This window comes from Salarias fasciatus, unplaced genomic scaffold (genome assembly GCF_902148845.1).
Source record: "Salarias fasciatus unplaced genomic scaffold, fSalaFa1.1, whole genome shotgun sequence".
Taxonomy (NCBI): domain Eukaryota; kingdom Metazoa; phylum Chordata; class Actinopteri; order Blenniiformes; family Blenniidae; genus Salarias; species Salarias fasciatus.
This window is the reverse complement of record NW_021941279.1, coordinates 7,849-28,088: the sequence shown is the minus strand read 5'-3', so window position 1 is coordinate 28,088 and position 20,240 is coordinate 7,849. Positions and strand designations below refer to the sequence as shown.

The following is a 20,240-nucleotide window of genomic DNA, read 5'->3' as shown; positions in this document are numbered from 1 at the left end:
GAATTCTGATTCAGCTGTGGGTCAGATTCCCGTCAGGACTCAGTGAATCTCCCGATGTTCTCCACAGAGCGACAGGACGAGGTGGTGTACTACGATGCCTTTGAGAGCCCCGACGCCATGAAGGGCGTAGAAGACCCAGTGACGCCGCCGTCGCCGCTGCGGGACGAAGAACTGGGCGTCCTGCAGCAGAGGACCCGGCAGCTGGAGGCCCGGCGGGGGCGAATCACCTCCAAGAAAGTCTACCTCAAAAACAAGAAGGTGAGAAACGATGGCCGACGGCGCTGCCGACCGGACGCCAGAACCGTCTGCTGTAACAGCGCCGCATTTCTGTTTTTCGATCAGGAAATCTGCATCGCCAATCACAACCAGAAGATACAGCAGCGCCAGGGTAGCTATGGAGACGGCAGCTCTCTGCCGCCGTTTCAACAGGTAGGGTCCAGCAGCGACTGGGAGGAACGAATAAGATCGTCACGCTTATACCTCCAATGAACATGGAAATACAGTCATCCCGTTCTTCATCCTGTCCTGTGTCTTTTTGAAGGGAGAAGCCGAAGAAGACGAAGCGAAGCAAAATGCCAGAGTGAGTCAGGAGAGGCAGAGGACTCTGGACCGGCTCCGCAGCCTCAAACAGGTGAGAAACCGGCTCGTAAGTCAGAAAATAAACTCCAGCAGCTCTTCGACTGGCGTTCAGTCTGTTTTTAGTATTTTGCTCATCAATATGTTGGAGTTTCTGCCCAGTCGAGGTGAATCACCACCGTCACGCAGTCTAGATTTGCTGGAGTTTTATTTTTAATTAGCAAGTTCCCGAATTTGGTTACTTCCTCATCTGTTCCCCCTGATTGTATCAGACAGTAATACGTCACAGGACAACTATTAAGATATTTCACCGTTATTTTCGAAAAGATGTACTTCATCCAATATGAAATTTAAGCTTTTCACAGATTTTTTTTTTATTATTCTTCAACTATAAATTGAGAGTAAAAAGTGATTTCTGGTCTTAAAACATCCTCCAACAATACTGTAGGTTAAAAAGAAGTAGTCTTTAATGCTGCTGGATTCTCTGGCCGTCTCGCCGTTGCAGCGTTATCCCGGTCAGGTGACCGTGAAGTCCAGCCGCCTGCGTCTGAGTCAGCCCCACAGCCGGAGGCGAGCCGGACCGCAGCCGAGCACGCAGGCCGCCAGCGTCCAGACCGACTGCATCTCCGACCTCCCAGAGCTCTCGGCTCCTCCCCCGCCGGACCCCTGCGGCTGCGACAGCGTGTCGTTACCCACCGTCGACCTGCAGAGCCTCGACTCCGCCCCCGCCTTCCTCTCGCTGCCTCCCCTCTCGGCCTCCCCGCCCGTCCTCTCGCTGGGGTCTCCTCCCCCGCCTCCCCCTCCGCCGCCCCCGCCTCCGCCGCCGCCGCCGCCGCCTCCCTCCCTGGAGTACCAGCCGCCGGCGGAGGGAGGGGCGAAGACGCCTCCAAGCAGCGGCGGCAGCAGCCCGGCCCGGCAGCGCGAGTGCGAGTCCGACTCGCTGCCGCTGGCTCCGTTTTCCCCGCGCTTCTTCGACAGCAGCCAGCTGCTGACGGCGAGGAAGAAGCTGAAGAAGACTTCCTCTCTGGACTCATCGCAGTGGAGGAGAGGTGAGACGCACGCCTCAGACCCGACTGTGGGTTTCTTCTGTACACGTCGGCGTAACCTCCTAAATGTCCCGCCGCTGTGTTTTCAGCGAGCTCGCCGATGGACGAGGTGCTGGCCTCCCTCAAGCGCGGCTGTTTCCACCTGAGGAAGGCCGAGCTGCGGGTCCTGGGGCCCGACCCGGACGACGACAGCAACAACATCCTGGCTCAGATCCGGCAGGGCGTGCGGCTGAGGAAGGTACGGACCCGGCCGGAGCAGCAGCAGCGCCACCCCAAGAGCTTCACCCACTCGGCCGACGCTTTGACGCGCAGCATCCACGAGGCCCTGAGGAGAATCAAGGAGGCGTCGCCGGAGTCGGAGTCGGAGGACGAAGGCCTGCCCTGCACCGACTGGGAAAACTAATGACCGGAACAGACTCTCTTGCTTTTTATTACAGATCTGTGGAGCCAAAATGAAGCTCCAGTTGTGAAGACAAACCAGAGCTGCATCACCTGGAGACACCTCGATGCAAATTAAGCAGAAAACTTTCTTTTCTTTTACATCAGAAGACGTTTTCTCTGACAAAACTTTTCTTTTTTTTACGTCAGTGCAGTGGCACTCTTGGCGAGGATACAACCTCTAACCTCTCGTGATGTCAAAGTCGTACAGTGGCGGCTGTGATGAGTTTTTTTGTAGTAGGACGCTTCACCTCCAGCCCCTCACTGAACATGTTTACTGTACATGTTTACTGTATGAGACTTGTACTGTATGAGTCGAGGCGTTTTGGTGTAAGGAGGCAGGTTTGCCGCCTGTCGGTTCGTCTTTCAGTGTACAGGACTCGCAACGTGTTCATTTTTACACACCCAAACTCGTCAAACGATGGAAAATTGGGTCAATTTTTTTTTTTTTATCACGGTAGTTTGAAGAAAGAAAATCCTAATTATTTTTCTGTTCGAGGTTTTTTTCCACAATGGACGAGTTTAACATGGTCAAGTAACAGGAAGGAGCTTAATGTAGGAAGACTGACACAGCTTCTCGTTTTATAACAAATAATTTCATGCAATGGCAAAATATAGCCACAAAAAAAACAAAATATAAACGTTAACCTCATCTCGGAGGTCTACGAACTGTTACTGGTCTGGAGCTTGGTGGCGTTGTGCTGCAGGCTCTGCGGCTCACTGACGACGTTCAAGCACCAACTTTAAGGCACTGATGAGGCTGAAGGGACACAGACCACAGCAAGTGTGATTGGTAGCTCCTGTTTGCTACGTCGCTGCTTTTCCCCCCCTCTCTGTCTCATTTCACTCATTCAGCTTCACTTCACTCAGTTTCTGTTGGAGAAATGTTAGCAAAGGTAGTTGAAATGGTGACACACCTGCAGAGATTTAGACACTACAGCAGAAATATATTGAACAGAAATTCCCATTTTAACTTTGAATGAATTTAACAGAGAAATTTTTAAAAATATTCAGTATCTATAAAGCTATACTATAAAGTATAAAAAAAACCGAAACAAGCCTGCCTGATGCAGTGATTTGCATCAAAACTATGACTCCTGCTTCAAGTCAGGACTCTGAATGTACCGGACTGACACTTTAATCACATCAAAAACCTATTTTTGCTTTTAGGTTATGTGGGAATACTTGGCCATAAATTGCAGGGTGATGTAATCATAGCCACCGTCACGTTTTCTAAATGAAATGTTTACCCGGTGCGCACAAAGGATCAGACTTCAGAAAGCTCAGCCCGGCTGGGGGCGGAGCTAAATACGAAACTTTTGCATCTGGCTTGATGTGAAACGGCCAACAGGACCTGAGCTTTCCGTTATATACTGTATATTTCCATTACTCCGTATCTCCAACACTGGACAACTTAGCACACAAACGTCCTCTTTCTCCTCCCAGGAAGCCGTTAACGCCTGGTCAGTATTTGGCGAAATGCACGCAAAACATTTCTATTTTGGCTACATTTGAAGTATAAATGATTACTTGAATCTAGCTTTTTTTTTTTTTGTGTGTGTTGTGTGTGTATGTGTGTGTTTGTCACTTTGTGGAGATGGGAAAATGGATTGTTGTTCAATTTTAATATCTGCACAGCTTTATTACATCTCATTTATCATCTTTGATGAAAATGAAGATAAAAATGCAGAAATGGATAACTTTATTGGAGCTCAGAGACTAAAACCCTCAACTATTTTCCATCATTAAAAGCCATTTTTCCAACAACAAAAACTCATTCAATGTTTGCAGCTTCTGCTGCAGTTTTGTACACTAGCAATCGATAGATTTTAGGTTTTGGGTCATTTTATTGGAGAAAATTACAGGTTACAGGATACTGGTGGATGTGTGTTTTGTCAAGGGGTAGATAAAAAACCAATCATGTGTTGTACTTGCAGAGGTTGTTTGTTGCCCTCTGCTGGTAAACAGCCCTCACAACATGTTTATGGTCTTTTTTTTTTTTTTGGAAAGCTTGCTTGTTGTCATTGTCATTTTATCCACCAGAGAGTTTCTCTCATTTTCCACTGCCTTGGGTTTTATTTTTTTTTTCCTCCTTTCCCAAAACTTTGTTTTCCAAGTTTACTCACTTTCTGTATTGGAGTTGTTTGAGTTTGTCGTGTGTGTGTGAGTGATTTTTATTTTAAATTTTATTTTATATATTTTTTAATCAACAATCAAACCTGTTTCTAACCGAAAAAAAAAGTCACATTTTATTGTTTTTAACATCTTTTGCACAAAGTTACATAGCTAATGATTTTATTCCTCAATTCAAATATGTATATATTAGATATATTGTTTATGTGCCGAAGAGCAACGGATATTTTTCCTAGCTGGGTATATTGACTGGAAACAGGGGGAAACAACTAGTTCAGGTCTGCTTAGAGACAAAAATAACGTCGGGTCTGTCTCGAAATGTCATTAAACACGTGAAAAGCTGAAACCAGCTCACTTTGGCCCATTCAACTACATCTCCCATGATGCATCGGGGCAAGATACGGAAGCTACAGGCTAACTCCGGCTAACTAACTCTAAGCTAACTCCAGCTAATGCCAGGCTTTCTTCTAAAGTAAGTCATTTCACGATGCCGTATTCGTATTTTTAATCTTCCTTAAACACTCCTCTCGCATTTTGCTTGTAAAAAAATTCGTTAAAACGACTTTTCAAGCAGTTTTCGACCGCTCGTTTCGATGGCAACCATTTCCGCCAGAAATGAGCAATTTGAAACGTTTTCCAGTTCGAAAATGTTTTACCTGCAGCTTCCAGTGCTTCAATGAAGAATTCCGACTTGTTATGTATTTCTTTATTTTATTTTCCAACAAACGTCCCAGAGAGAAGCAGGTGGACGTGATTTTGGCTTTCTTCATATTTAAAGTAATGAATTAGCTTTTATCGGATGTTTTTTGGTTAAAGGGTAAATTTGTTAAACAAAATTAAAAAAATAAAGAATTACACTACTGTTGATAAAACAGTTCTGAAGAGAAAGCTTTGAATCTCAGTAAACATTATGGCCAATCTCTTGAAATAACAGGAAATCTAGAGTGGCATATGAATCAAGATCAAGCAGTTCTAAACAAAATGAATGTAAATAAAATTAAAAAATAAATGTGAGAAATGAAGGGCCCCCGGCTGGTTGTTTCCCCTTTGAGTCTGGTCTTTTTTGCTGAGCTAACAGGCATATTGTACCACAGCAAACACTTTCCCAGAAAATACAAGATTTCCTGAATGAGGTAACTTGTGCTGAAAACAGTTACTGCTGCTACGAGTTGAAGCCATGACGAATATTTTGCCTGCAGTTCCTCCTCATTCACACAGATCTTACATTTTTTTTGAAAGCTGTTCAATTTTTTTTTATTTTTTTTTTACGTTTGTAGGATCCAAATTTTAGATGTTCCTTCCAGCCCTGAACTTTTAACACCTGAACGCACGAGGCCGATTTGAGGGAAATCCCATCACAGCGGAAGTGCAATAATGAAGATGGAAAAAGTCATTTTTTATGAATTATTACTGTAATGAACTGTAAATCCTAAAAAAAAAAAAAAAAAAAAAATCTGCATGCCTAAATGTGTTGAAGTATTTATTGAAACTTCAGATTTTAAAGAATTTTTAAAGCGTACAAATGTAAATGTACTTTATAGGGTTTTTCTTTTTTTTTGTTTCCTATCATGACATTCCTCTCTGCTTTCTATATCCAATTATATATATTTTCTCCTTTTAAAATAAACTGAAACTTCAAAATGTTGCTTTTGAACGCTCCTTGATGAATGATTGTACCTCCGGTTATGAAAGAATGGCACCACAACACGACTTCCATTTGGTTTCTTTTTTTACTATAAACTCAAAATTACAATTTGTGTATTTAAGCATGTGGTATAATCAACAGTTAAGTCCTTTCTCATACGTCTCTTCCATTCCAGCTGCATCATTCACAATTTTCACTGCGATCACGTCATCCGAGCCTCCCGAACCGACGACGACGACAAGCCCTTAAGTAAGTGATCTTCAGGTGTTGCACACTGTATCGTATTCCTCTTTAATTTTTGGCAATATTAAATCCCACAAGGAAAAAAAAAAACAACCAAAAAAAGTACCGCTTGTTAGCTACCATTGATGCATCTCTGTACCAAAGGCAACATCAGCAAAATATTGAAAATCTGTACAGGAAAACATTATTTGGCAAAAAAGGAAACAACAGATTCTCTGGAATTCCAGCCTTCCTTTTTTTCATAAATACTTCAAAAATATTGCCAGTTTCTCCAAAAACAACCAAAAAAAAAAACCCTTGACAGCCACGTACCATACGATAAAAAAGATAAAGTGAGATGTAAATAAAGACATTTTTGCTTTTTGTACACCAGAATTAAATCGGTAATTTTAACAATAAATTAAAAAGGGGAAACGGAAACATGAAAGGAGGGGAAAATAAACATCAGATTCTCACACACACACGCAGTCACACACTCACTCCTTTATCATTATTATTATTTTTTTTTTTTTACAAGTGCACTATGAATTTGTTATATTCTGTTTAAAAAAAAGTGTATAGAAAGAAAAGCCTATTGAGTAAAATCCCGCCTTGCTTCGCGGTCTATCCAAGAGAGCAGTAAAAGTACCTGAAAGTGAGAGTGATAAGTGTTTATTAACCCTCGATATGCGCCCTCTTTTTTTTTTTTTTCTTTCTGTGTATTGCTCATATATTTTTATAAGAATATAAGACATAATGATGTCCTCCTCTCTGCCTGGTTTGGCAAATCCCTCCACGGTTCGAAGCCACATCCTCCTCTTCCTCCTCGATGCTTTGGCCTCGGAGTTCACAAAGCAAAACAAAAAAAAAAAAATCTCAGTGTGGAGGAGGTTATTTTGGCTGACGTGGGTTTTTCTCATCATTTTTAGTGAAGACGAGAAAAAAGAAGAAGAAGAAGAAAAAAAGCAGTTGCACCAACGCGAAAATCGTCTTTTATGAACAGTTTGTGACACGAAGGAGCCAAAAGAAAAGAAGTTTCCAGAGTGGAGCAGAGAGAAGGCTTCACTTGGCTGTTTTTTTTTCTTCCTTTTTTGTAAACAACATAGCAAAATGTGTGTTTGTTTGTGTGTTTGTGTGTGCGCCTTAAATGCATAAAGTCGTGTGTAAACTTTAACGTGGGAGAAAAGAAACTTCAAGTTGTGGGTGACGATGACGCGCCCGACATGCAGGTTTGGAGAGATCCTCAGAGTGCTGGCTGCTGTGTTGTCACTGGGGGCGGGGGCGGGGGTGGGGGGGTGGGGGTTGTGGGTCTTTCTAGCTGCCCTCGATCAGTTTGGCCAGTGTGTCGCGCAGCTCCGTCAGCTCGAAGATCTTGCTGTCGAGCAGCTCCAGCAGGGAGCGCAGGCTCTTCCGGAAGGTCTCCCTCTCCAGCTGGATGCCCTCCAGCCGCTGCTCCAGGTCCCCCAGCTGAGCCTCCAGCGTGCTGTTCCTCGACTCCGTGTCCTGCAACACAAAGTTTACAGCGTGACGCACCGGTCTTCTCACACCAAAACACATTCATAACAGCATAACTTAAAAAAAACAAACAAAAAAAAAAACAAAAAAAAACAGGCGATGTTGTGTTCAAAGTGTTACACGAAGTACAAACTCACGTGCAGCTTCTGTGTGAGGGAGTCTCTCTGAGTCCTGAACTCATTGGCACTCTCGACCTCTGCTTTGAGTCTCTCCAGCTCCTGGAAAAAGAAAAAAAAAAAAACAAACAAAAATATGATAAGAATGAGCAATAGCATTCACACAGTCTGACGTTACGGTGCGATGCCGTCTCCTACCTCCTCTTTGGCCCTCAGCGCCAGCTCCAGCTCCTCTATCGTTTGGTTGAGTTCGGTCTTTTGAGACTTGATCACTGTTGTTTGGCCGCTCACGCACTCCAACTCCGTCACCTGCAAAAAAAAAAAAAAAAATCAGATCCGCCAGATGAACGTGCGTCTGGACAACCGCAGGCGCCGGGGTATCGTAACGCGCGGCCGGTAGCCGATACCCGTTTGTGTAGCCTCTCAGCCTCCTCCTGATAGGCCGCCAGCTGCTGCTTCCACTGCTTGACGTTTGCCGTGGACTCCAGCAGCGCCGCCGTCAGCTTGGCGTTGTTCCCCTTCAGGGCCGCCAGCTCCGCCTCCCAGTGCTTGTTGATGCTGGACGAGCTGGAAACGCCAGGAAGGAGGCGGCTGTCAGCAAAAACGGTCGTCGCAACCTGATGACGTCGGGCTGGTGTTTGAGTCACCTGTGTGAGAAGGGCAGTGCATTCTGGGAGGGCTCTGCTCTGGCTTCGGGGGGCTGAGGTGTTTCCGGCGTGACTCTCTCGTCGTCTGTGCCGTTGACGCCCTCCGAGGCCAGAGGCGACTGCAGGTCACCCGGCGCAGACTCCTGATGTGATATGGCGGAACAGAAGGCGGCGTTTAGACGGAACTCTGGTCATTATTTATCCTTTTAAATAAAATATCACAGACACATATAGTTTTCTGTTTCATAGCGTTTTGAGCTGCACAGTAACAGATGATTCCACTGTAGGGTCATCTGGGAAGCGGCCGCCATCAGCGGCTCCGCCCCCAGAGTTACAAATATCACAATCCTCCCGGAGATTTTAAATACAAGACGATGAGAAAGTCTTCATGCTCTCAAAAATCAGTTTTAGCTGAAATATGGACCAGTTCAGTTCATCTTTCACTCTGTATTTACATCATGTGACCTCAGTCAGTTTTTGTGTGTTGTCAGCTGCGACTGTCACTTTTTGAGAGCGTGAAGCAACGAAAAAACAACAACAACAAAAAAAAGCAGGGTATTGTGTCTGTGGGAGGTTCGTCTGGGAAAATTCACAGAAACAGGGATGATGACAGCAGGGTGTTTCCCAAAAAGACAGACTGGCTGGTCGCACCGACGACGGGCGAAAAGAAGTCAAACGGAGAGAAATCTGTCGCTGTGTGAAAGAGAAAACTGAGGGGAGTTGTTCAGGATAAGATGTGGGGAGGGGAGGGGCCATCGGACTGGAGTCATGAAGGTGATTCTTCTGGTTTTTACCTTCTTTTTAGTGGGTTTGTTGACTGACAACACATTCCTTTTACCAGCGCCACTCTACGGAGAAATCATGAGGGAGGGCAAAGGAGGCAAAAAAAAGGCCACAGAGTGTTAGCTCAGTGGCAACGAGAGAGCACGGAGGTGGGAAAAACACAGTAGCAAGAGGTCAGCGGAGCTGTCTTCAGTCTGAAATGAGCAGCGGCTCACTGCCGTGGAGTCCTCTCAACGCCGGCTGCTGATCATAGCAACACACAGATACAAACCAATACGGCAAATGCTCAGGTTTCTGCTAAACATCACTCACAGAAGAGGATTTTTGGCTTTTGTGTTCTTGCCTAAGAATGCAAAATGCAAACCAGCTGACTGAAAAATGTCTTTTGGCTCAATGTTCACTCAGGAGAAATGATTACTGATTCTTGCTTTTTTGTTCTGAATAATCAGCCGCATCACCTGCACAATTCATCCAGATGTCCAAAAGAAAAAAAAAAAGTCTAAACTGTCATTTTGATTAATTTATGGCTGTTAGATACAGGAAGAGTGAGCCAGCTCTGTAATTTCTGAATCATTAAAGAAAGTAGAAAAGCTTGCAGCAGGTGTGCAGACGCCTGATCCAGGGAACGCACAAGCGTTTCAGAATCTCACAACGATGGCTACAAATGGGAAAGAATCAATGTTTTGGCTACAAGTGCTTGAAGAAAGAGATGAAGCCAGAAGGAGAAGTCGGAGCATTTGTGGGATGAGCGCAGTGATAATGAGTCTTGTTACCTGAGAGGGAGTGCTGGTGAGCTCCGTCTTCTCCTGAGATTTCTCCTTGGCTAGCCGCGCCGCCTCCTTGAACTCTGCAAACTTATCTGCAAACTGAGACGAGGAGGGCGGCTGAAGACTCAGACTTCCTGCTTTGTGTCCTTTCTTCCTCTCTCTCTCTCTCTCTCACCTTGACCAAGTGGCTCTCGGAGGAGAATCCCAGGCCGTAGACGGTGTTGGCCCGGCTGTCGGCCCACTGACCAAACTTCTGCGACGTCTTGGTGAAGGTCATGTTAGGCGTGATGGTGCTGTTGATGATGGCCTTCAGTGAGAGAGAGAGAAACAGTGAGCTAAACATTTCACCCTGACAAACGTTTGTGGCTCGCTCTACGAAACGAGACTTTGGGACTCCTTTTTGTTTGGACGATCGTGTCCTCCGGCGGCGCCGGCCCACCCGATCACTTCTATTTCCAGCGGAGCGCGGCTAACTTTCCTGTTTCGACAACAACAGCATAAGTCGCCCGCAGAAGCTCTTGCATAACTATGCTAACTACACCCCTGCTTTCCTCTCCTCCTCTCAGGCTAAAATAATCACTGTCACATAGATATGACGGGCCCGGCCGCCCCTGCACTGCTCCTGCAGAGGAAGCGCGAGTTCAGGCCGAGGCACACGAACACGCAATCGGATGTTTCATATGTCCAGTGTAAATCAACGACGCCACGAGACGATAAACCCATCACTCACCTTTGACCCGTCCAGACTGATGATCCGGTAAACGTTCCTCGTACTGTCGAAGAAGTAGGAGACCGTGACGGCGTGCTTGCTCGTGGGAACCCAGTTCTTCTTGGTGCTTGGGTCGATCTGGAAGACGTGGGCCCGAGTGCTGAAGATGGGCTGCTCTCTGCGCAGCGACAAGACAAAGAAACGGACGACACGCGACGTCAGATTCCACAAAATGAAAAAAAGTGTAGCACGTAGCTATGAGAGGAAAAACAAAAATCAGATATCATCACTGGACTGGAACGATGCTCGGCCATTTAAAGCACTGTGGAGTTTGACCTGATCGGAATGACGGGTCGACATCGTTTTACCTGGACAAGCTTTTATCCCAGCCGGTCTCATTTCCACAGTGACCCTGCAAACCTGCTCTCACTTAACTCAGCTGAAGGTGAAGGATTCATGACGTTAATGGACGCAGAGTCGGGACGTAAAGTGATAAAGTGTCCTTTACTTCAGCACATAACCTTTCTGGTGGTTGTTGGAGGCTGAGTTAAAAGGCTCCAAAGGCTGAATACAATATTCTCCGAGAAATATGCTGAAGTACATAAATATAAATTGTAATCAGATTGAACAGTTTTCTGAGTGTTTGTCGAGTTTAAACTAGTGGACTTTTTGTTTGGTGGACAGAGAAATTAGTCATAAGTAGACTGAAGCCTAAAAAAAGACTTTGTGGACATTTCTGTACCAATGATTAGATTTTCGAGGGTGTAGATGAAGCTTTTATAAATTCTAAACTCATTTCATTCACCTTCGTCGTCTAATAAGAATAAATATTTGTAACAATTTTGAAGGATTTGGGAAAAAAAGTCCTTCACATATAAAGTGCAGACATCAGGAAAATTATGGTTAAAAGCAAAGGCAGCAGAAGAAGAAAAAAAGAGCCTTATGAAAGAAATATTGGCCTGCAACTTGGAAGCAGTGGAGGGAAGAGATGGACAGAGATGGGGGTGTCTTTCTCGAAAACTCATGCCTCGTGGGCAGCGGAGATGAAATCAGAGAGGAATTATGCATTTTTTAAAAGCAGCAAAAGCAAGGGCAGATATGCTAATTTTTTCTCCACTTTAAAAAAGAGAGAGAAAGAACAGCAGTGTAACAATGCAGTGGAGCTCACACACTGGAAGGCGTCACGGTGCCGTGGACGCAGCGTCTCGGACGATGACGGAGCGTAAAACCTCCAGGACGCTAACGGGACCAAGCGGGTTCAGATCAATATTGCAGCAGTAAAGCGCCTCAGTCTGATGGTAGCTGTAGCAGCGTCTTCATCCAGACACGGTGCCCTCTTTAATGCAGACTCGGTCCTCAGATGTCGATCTGCCGGGCTTACCGAGAAATGAGGAATGATCTCTTGTCTGGGCGACGACTGACTGTCCCAGGACTCCGGCGAGACCCGGCTATTGTTCCCGTCTCTGAGAACTGCTCGTCACGTCCCAGCGTGTTAATTAAGCGAGCAGAGCCGAGGCTCAGCAGATGTTATTTAAAGACGGACACAGTTAATCAGAGCCGCGGTGATAATGTGAGGACGTGTTCGTGGGATTCATACAGACTGGCGCATCATCTTTCCACAGTGGTGGACAAACAGATGAGCAAGGAGACGGGACAAACGGTGAAATTCAGAGGGGACTGAGCACCACAATGGCCTTCATTCTGACACCTGACTTCCCCAGATATGATTTGGTTACAGCTCTTATGCCCTGTTATCTTCCATGATGTGTTCAGGATGACTGGTCAGATAAAGCCAGCACAGGTGAGGCTCCTGAGCGGACTGTACTCATGGAGTTTACCATTGAAACACAGTCTGATATACCGTCAAATGCCTTGTGGACTGTGTCTACAAACTGTTGAGCTTTCGAACAGGTTAACAGAACACCCTCCACACTCTTGCAAGCAGATTTGATTAGCTCTTTCTAGCCAGCGTTTTGATGTTTACAGTGGTGGTTTCCTATTTTCTTTCAGCTGCTGTAGCACCAATTAGCTTGGCAGCAGCAGCAGCAGCAGGAAAAGCAACATCTGCGAAGGCTTTAAAGACTGACTGTTTATGACAAAGTGAAGCAGGTTCGCATGAGGCGGGAAGAGTTCTGGGAAAAATGTTTGTGCAGGAGCGTAAGAGACACTGGGTGAGTTATGTCTTCAGCATTTTAGAAAAAAACTCAAAGGATCTTTTTTTTCCTTTTCTTAACATGCTGCAGCAGATTTTAAGACGTCAAAGATTCTTCACCCAGAGGTGCAAAAAGGTCCTACAGAGACCAACACAATTATAAATTCGGACATATTTGATGTTCTTTCCTGGTTTTTATCAAAACAAAACACTGATTTAGCATCAGCTTCAGAGGATTAACTAGATTAAGTCACTACTTTAATTTGACAGCTAGAAAACATGCGCAGTCTGTCCGGCGCTGTCAGTGGAAAGAATGTTTTCAGGGAATGGAAGTGGATGCTGGTCATTTTAACATTTCAGGTGTCATTCATTCCAACAGCATGGCCTAGATCTGCCCGGGGCTGTGTGTGTGTGTGTGTGTGTGTGTGTGTGTGTGTGTGTGTGTGTGTGTGTGTGTGTGTGTGTGTGTGTGTGTGTGTGTGTGTGTGTGTGTGTGTGTGTCAGTCCATAATCCCTTTACACAATGAAACCCACTGTGGCATTCACAGTCTCAATGACAGGAATCTGACCACAGATGTTATCAGATCAGCAGTTCTCCACCTAGATACTTTGACCATAGCACTGGGCGGAGGGACGGACACACACACACACACACACACACACACACAGCGTGATGTTTTCGTGGCGACAGATAAAGACCTGCAGTGTTTGTGGCAGAAATGATAATGTTCAGATTAACTTCCAATGTCATAAAGAGCGTGTCCTCCATCAGGGCATGTTAGAGTCTGCTGGGACAATGACCTGGGTTGAAGATTGTATTCAGACTTAGGAGAATCTGAGACTTTTGGAAATTGTTAGCTTTGAATAGAGCTAGAGATGTTCATGTGTTGTTATCAAACATTATTGAACAATGTCAACAATTACAAATGACAGTTGAACATATATGCAAGATTTTTTTTTTTTTTTTTTTTAAGTAAAGCATTTACTCATTGGCTTGTTTTGAATCAACATTCAGACTCAGATCATGGGGCACAAGATGAGTGGGATCATGTTGAACAGGACTGGTTTTTGGGGCGGGCCTGACTGTCGCAGAGCTCAGCTGAACCGCAGCCGAAAAGCAGTGGCGGAGACATCAATCCTCCGACAGCTCCAGACTCTGTTTGACTTTCTGTGATTAATCACTATTAAATATTTCAGTCGTGCCCCAGATCTGATTTAAAAGAATCAAACTATCCTCAAGAGGCGTTTGTATGAATCCTGACTGATTTAGTGAGCGCAGAAGATGTCACTGAAACGTAACTGTTGAATTATTATCAATTGTTAAATTAACATGTCTCAAAAGGTTTTTGAAAAATGTGTAACATTTTCAAACCAAGTCTTTAAATGGCCTCTCTTTACCAATGTTTAAAGAAATTACATTTACTACACAGCTAACAGAAAAGTAAAACACAATTCTAAATTAATCAAGTCAAAATAACACAGTTGTATTTTTTCATTAGATTTACAAAATGAGTCTCCAGTTTTTCATTCATCAAGTCAACACCATCAGGACATCACTAAGCTTACAGACTTTCAGTAATTATTGATTTTCTCGGTTCAGACTTAGCAATATGTCATTTTGAATAGTACAACTAATGAACTGCCATGATCATCGTTTTCTATTTTTTTTTTATACCGTGACCATTTATTTTTGAAGAAATATAACGATTAATATCGGTTATTTTAAAAGCGTTACTTCTTTTTTTTAAACATTTCAATTGGAATATTTACTATCAAATTCACCCATATATTCTTTAAAACTGAAACCGATCTGAATTGCACTGCTCGCTTTATTTGCAGCATCCTATTCAAATACTTTACACTGCAAAACAGCAGCAAACAAGGACGAATGAAAATAAATTAATAAGACAGAAACTCTGCTCTGTGGCGAAGCGCTGACCGCTGCCTCTCTGCGCTGACTGTGCAAGGGAATAATAACCCCGCATTACTAACTTAGCTGCTGCGTCGTCATGGCAACCAGGCCCACGTGACCCCGGGGCCGGTCATGAGCCGCGAACATACTTCAGCTTCGCTGCTCCCCTCTCTCCTCCACATGCTCTCCTGCCTCTCGCTGCCCAATCCGATGGCAGCGTCCCTGTGGGTTAACCCACTGGCAGAGGGGAGGCAGCGGGGGCCTGGCAGGGCCCGGCAGGGCCCGGGCCTCCCATCTGAAACACCCATATGCTGATCGCACGCCTCGCTGTTGTCAGCCACACACACAGCAGACAAACAGGCAGTGTGTGTGCTGAGACAGAAGTAAAAAAAAAAAAAAAAAACTGAAACAGGAGTGAAAAGATGAGTCTGATGAGTTTAGCGAGTGAAAAAAACATCAGCAATTGTTTATATATATATTCCCAAACATGTTTCACTTTTCTTCTATTAACCTGACTCAATCATCACAGCAGATTTAGATTTTCAATGACCTCATCTTCAGCATTAGAGGACTTGCTTGACATGTCACTGCATAATGAAGGACTCCATTCAGAAAAAAGCTATCAGTGAATATGTCAAAATGTCTCAAGCTGCTCATTTCCATCCATCCATCCGCTTGATCCTGCTCAGAGTCACAGGACGATTCACACAATTCCAGCGAACTGCAGGGACAAGCAGGGTACACCCTGGACAGGATGCCAGTCCATCAGAGAACAACACACAAACAGATACAGTGATAGGAAAATAAAAAGCTATTTCCCCTGATGAATTAAAATGTTTTGATCATAAAAAAAAAAAAAATCATGGTTTGTCATTTTATGATTTCTAATTCAGTCATCTGTGACTTGTTAGTCAGGTGTGCAGGGTGGCGTGACGTCCTATCTCGCTATTTCTCTGAAAGCAATGAACGTAGGTAGGATTTTTTTGTTGTACTTTGGTTTCCTCAAGCAATTCAAAAGCTTGTCTATTGGTACATTGGTGTTTCTAAACAGCATGTAAAAGGGCTTTTTTCTTGGGGGGGGGGGGGGGGGGGGGGGGGGGGGGGGCGTTCCTGACCTGTGATGGACTGGTTGTAGTCCCCAGCAACCCTAATTTCAGGAATTTCCCTCAAGGATTAATAAAGTATTTCTTCTCTTTTCTATTCGTGGATGATGGATGCTTTTGGTGACATTTGGTTTGGGCTGACAGACTTAAAGGAAAAGGTGGATCAAAGGTGGATCACACTTTTCAGATCAACCAAAAGTATAAAAGTGGTTCACTGTTTTCTTTTAGTTATTTTGTGAAAATTACAAAAAAAAAACAAAAACAAAAAAAACATGAAAATATACTGTTATGTATGTATATTTACTTATAGGTATTGCATACCTTCCAAAACACAAACATTCTTCATGCATGCTTTGAAATGTTGATGCTGGAAAGTGTGCAGTCCCAGCTTTCCATATAACAGACATCACAATAAAGCAGTGAAATTATTTTAAATATAACACACACTTTAACCTGGATGTTAATGTTTCTTGCATTTGACTAAAAAACGCTTTTTTGATCAAAGCATCATGTTTCTACAAACCGAGGATGTGTAAAATGCTGCAAGTTGTACATCGATATAACCTCACTTCACAGAATCACAGGCATCTCTTTAACTGCAATGTCTTTGAATTTATTAATATATTTAATTTAGTGGTCCAGAGGAGCTCCCATTCAACACTAATGTCCTTTTGTTGTAGGCCATCAATTATGTACATAAATATTTGTCGGAGCATGGCCTACTCTCTGCACTGTCTGCAGCCCAAAGCACTGCCCTTCAGAAGAATCTCTTTTTATTCATTTATGTAAAAAAAAAAAAAAACATCTTGGCTGATAATTAAGAACTATAATTAGTCTAGTTAGACAGATTACAATATAAATGTAGGTGATAATAAGACATGAACTGCACTTGGTGTTATTTCCTAAATGGACACACTCTGCTGCAGATACGTTTGTTTCCAATATAAACACACGGGCACCGGGACATCTTTGACCTTTTTAGACCAGAGAACTACTTTCAACCAGCTATTACATGTGGAACGTAAGAAGGAGCTAATTAAAGGGTGACTGGGTGCACACATAGAGGGACATGCTCCCCGTCTATGTCTGAGGAATGATTGTTGACTGGATTATAACCATGGGCCTTGAGAATTACTGAGGATGTGCTTTGCACGAGGAGGTAAGCGGTTCACCTCCTCCTCCTCCTCCGCCAACCACAATATGACAACAAACCAATCACATGCTACATCATTCTGCTTTCATCTGGAGTAAGAACTAGGTCGCTCTTGATCAGGAGGATCACCATACATCTGCAGGTTCCACTACATGCAGCGCATCAGCCAGTGACAGTCACTTCCACAGAGAAAACATGAGCGTGGAAAGATTTTTTTAAAGCAACATTGCTCATTCATGTTTCTTCTTCCCCCCCCCCCCCCCCCCCCCCCCCCCCCCCCCCCCCCCCCCCCCCCCCCCCCCACCCCCCCCCCACATCAATCATGAAGAGGGTAACTCTCCACCTCGGGCTTTATGGACAATATGAGTCCACCAGTCATGTTTCATATATATGACTGGAGTGAGGGAAACAGATTGGGATTACACCCCGGGATGACACAAGCTGGACTGAACGGAAATAACTGGAGAGCTGTCAGATGGCACAATAATGTCCAATGATCATCTGTACACTGACGGGGGAATTGTTGATTTACTCCATCATTTGATTTGTCTCTCATCTATTTTACTACATTTTATTTTAACAACTTCTAATATTCTGAGTGGCTTTGGACATTTTTATCAGTAAGAACTGATTGGTACTGTCAGTGTACATTCATAATATTAAAAACGAATCAAAATCATCTATTTCATGTTGTCGGCACAACAGTTTACTGCGGCAAACTTGTCTGTAGCACAGAATCAAAACATGAAGAGCTTTGAGTTGATCTACATCAACATTAGACTTCTTAATTACAGGCTGACTTCTTGATATCTGTAATAAACTCAGATGACTGTGCATAAAGAGTTTATGAGGAAGACATACTCTGATGCCTTGGATGGTTTGCCTTTTCTTGTCTGTTATTGTTACGTGATGATGAGCTTGGAAGAAATTAGTACAGATCTTGGGATGAACCTTGTTATAATTTTAGATGAGGAATGATCGATGCCAGAGTGCTCGTACTCGGAGAGAGATCCTCGATACCACCCAGCGAGTCCTACATGACATCATGCTTCAGTAACGATGCCTACAGGTACGCAGAGAGCGATGTCAGCAGCTTGGAGAGTCTTTATTATTAATGAGAATGACAAAAGTAAGGCCGACTGTAAACTATGATCTGCCAAAACATGAAGAAGAGATGGAAACTGGTCTGTACAACACCAGCAACTTATCACCAGTGACAACTGGACGAGTCAGGTTAGCCTGATGTTGCTCGTGTAGTTTAACTGCTCAGCACATACCTCCAAGCCTTGCTACGTGCTAAAGAGTCTCAAGGCTCACACTAATGATGCTACATGGTACACATGATTAATATATGACTGATACACTGATTAACAGTGAGCTGAAGCGTGTGTGTGTGGGCACACAGTGAGCTCAATCGCTTGGTCTACAGTACGCATAAGGCAGTGTGTAGCGTCTATCTATGCATAGCCTTATGCACACTGTAGACTGCAGGCTGTTGGAGGTGTGCATGGCATTGAGGCGGATTGCACATATTGTTTGTGTGTAGAGGACGAAATAGGCTTGTATCAGGAAGTAGCTTAAGGTTAGCACTCATACTTGTAGCTGTCCTTTAAAAAAGTGGAATCAGTGCATCCCTATGTTAGTATATCTAAATGCATTTCAGTGTAAAGTAGCATTTGAAAGTTGTGGTCATGAGTTACAGCTAATTCAATAAGTCTTGCAGTTTTCAAGAACGGGGCTTTCATGCAAGCTTGCACAACAATCATTCAGCCTCCCGTTAAACAACTTGAGCAAGAGTTCATGTGAGAGACGGGACAGAAATGGCAAGCAGTGGGTTACAACTGCTGAGGGTGAGACACTGGCACACAGCAGAATAGTGGTGCAAAACAACACCTAATATGACAGTAATGTGCAAACTGAGCAGAAGCTGAACCAACATGTTTCTGGTGAACACTGCTGGTGACCATGCTTGGTCTGGTCTTGCCCATCTTTCTATAAATAAATGGGTAAAAAACAATCATTGTTTTCCACCTACTTAAAGTGAGTTTATGCTTTTATGTGGGAATACCGAAGTTGAAACTTATTGGTTTGTAACCCATTATATATGGGCGACAGAAATGAGTGAAGCAAAAAACAAGAAATGTAATTAATAACTTTTCCAAGACATCATGACTCTACTTATCTCTATCCTCTCGCTGTGGTGTCCAGTAAGTTATGTTTACAGTCCTCTCACTTGTTTGGATTCTGATTTCACCTTTAATAATACACTAAATTGACAAAACACTCTGTAACCTCTGCTCCTGATGCAAACTTATGTTTCCCTTAATGTCATCAATACCCTCTAAAACCACGACCATGTGCACCATGGCAGTGATACTCTGTGTTTATGACATGGGATGACAGCAGAGTTTCCTTTAGTTAGCAGTGGCGGCTAACTCTCTGCTCAAATCTCCTGCTTTGCTCCACAAATCTGCACACAGCAACAAAACAATATCACTCTCATTCATACTGCCAGTTACATACCCCATTTTAGCTGGATCTGGCTGCCAAGTTTGAGTCGAAAATGATCCTGTTCGGTGGTCTCTGGAGGGCGGTGCGAACAGGCTGAGTGTGTGTGTATGTATGTGTGTGTGTGAGAGAGAGAGAGTGTGTGTGTGTCTGTGTGTGTGTGTGGAGGCTGGCCCTCAGCTTTTGATCCGCTCTCCCTCTAAATAAAGCCGCTCCGCTCGCTGTGAGTTGACGGCCGCCGGCGGAGCCTCTCCGCTGCCCTGCCCGCCTGCCCGTGCGCTTGTTTGTTTTCAGTCCGACATGGCTCGCTGTGTTGTTTATGCCCTTGGGTGCATCACTTCTTTCGCAGGAGAACAGGGGAGGGAGGCTGGGTGTTGGTTTCATCCGAACAAACGTGTCGGTGCATGCATGATGACCGAGAACGCAGCAGCAGCAGCAGCGGCGGCGGCGGGGCAGACGCTAGTGGCTGCTACCCTCCGTTAGCCGATAAAAAACTCAGTTAAACGCGGGATTATCGAGCTCAACTCGGGTCCAGGCTGTCAGCGAGAGGGAGTGTGCTTTCTGGCCGAATTAAGCTGGTGCAGCCGCGCTTTCAACCCGCGGTGGAAACACAGAAAAGAGCGAAAAAAGCGTCATTTAACTTGTGAAATAGCGCATAGTCCTCATCCAGTCGACGTTAGCTTGCTGTAAGTACCCTGCCTGGCAGGACGTCAGGGTAAAAAAAAAAAAAAAAAAAGGACACACAAAAAAAAAGACATTCACCCCCTTGATATGACCAAACTGCCCCCGTATAGATCCAGATTTTAGTCGCTGGC

The 20,240-nt window shown here is 44.3% G+C and overlaps 2 protein-coding genes across 3 annotated transcripts in view; one reads left to right on the top strand and one right to left on the bottom strand.

Annotated features, from left to right (window-relative positions):
* LOC115384687 (junction-mediating and -regulatory protein-like) overlaps window positions 1-12,691 on the top strand; it is a 39,195-nt gene extending 26,504 nt beyond the window's left edge. Inside the window, exons 6-13 of one of the 2 annotated variants that reach the window (XR_003930929.1) lie at window positions 68-258; window positions 343-429; window positions 542-631; window positions 1,082-1,625; window positions 1,712-2,173; window positions 2,288-2,294; window positions 5,961-5,966; window positions 12,679-12,691. Coding sequence is in view for 1 of the 2 variants with exons in the window: in XM_030086929.1 (XP_029942789.1) it covers window positions 68-258; window positions 343-429; window positions 542-631; window positions 1,082-1,625; window positions 1,712-2,025 (1,226 nt within the window). In the remaining variant the exon portion in view is untranslated. Of the gene's footprint in view, window positions 1-67; window positions 259-342; window positions 430-541; window positions 632-1,081; window positions 1,626-1,711; window positions 5,839-5,960; window positions 5,967-12,678 lie in introns of those variants that run through there. The other variant, XM_030086929.1, reaches the window with a different exon arrangement.
* On the bottom strand, window positions 5,919-20,012 carry LOC115384688 (homer protein homolog 1-like). The gene is made up of 9 exons (XM_030086930.1): window positions 19,441-20,012; window positions 10,619-10,775; window positions 10,064-10,195; window positions 9,895-9,987; window positions 8,339-8,481; window positions 8,099-8,258; window positions 7,890-8,000; window positions 7,713-7,793; window positions 5,919-7,563 (listed from the first exon to the last, which is right to left on the bottom strand). The coding sequence occupies exons 1-9, from the start codon at window positions 19,443-19,445 to the stop codon at window positions 7,375-7,377; spliced, it is 1,071 nt and encodes a 356-aa protein (XP_029942790.1). The 5' UTR covers window positions 19,446-20,012; the 3' UTR covers window positions 5,919-7,374.
* Window positions 20,013-20,240: the final 228 nt, after the last annotated feature.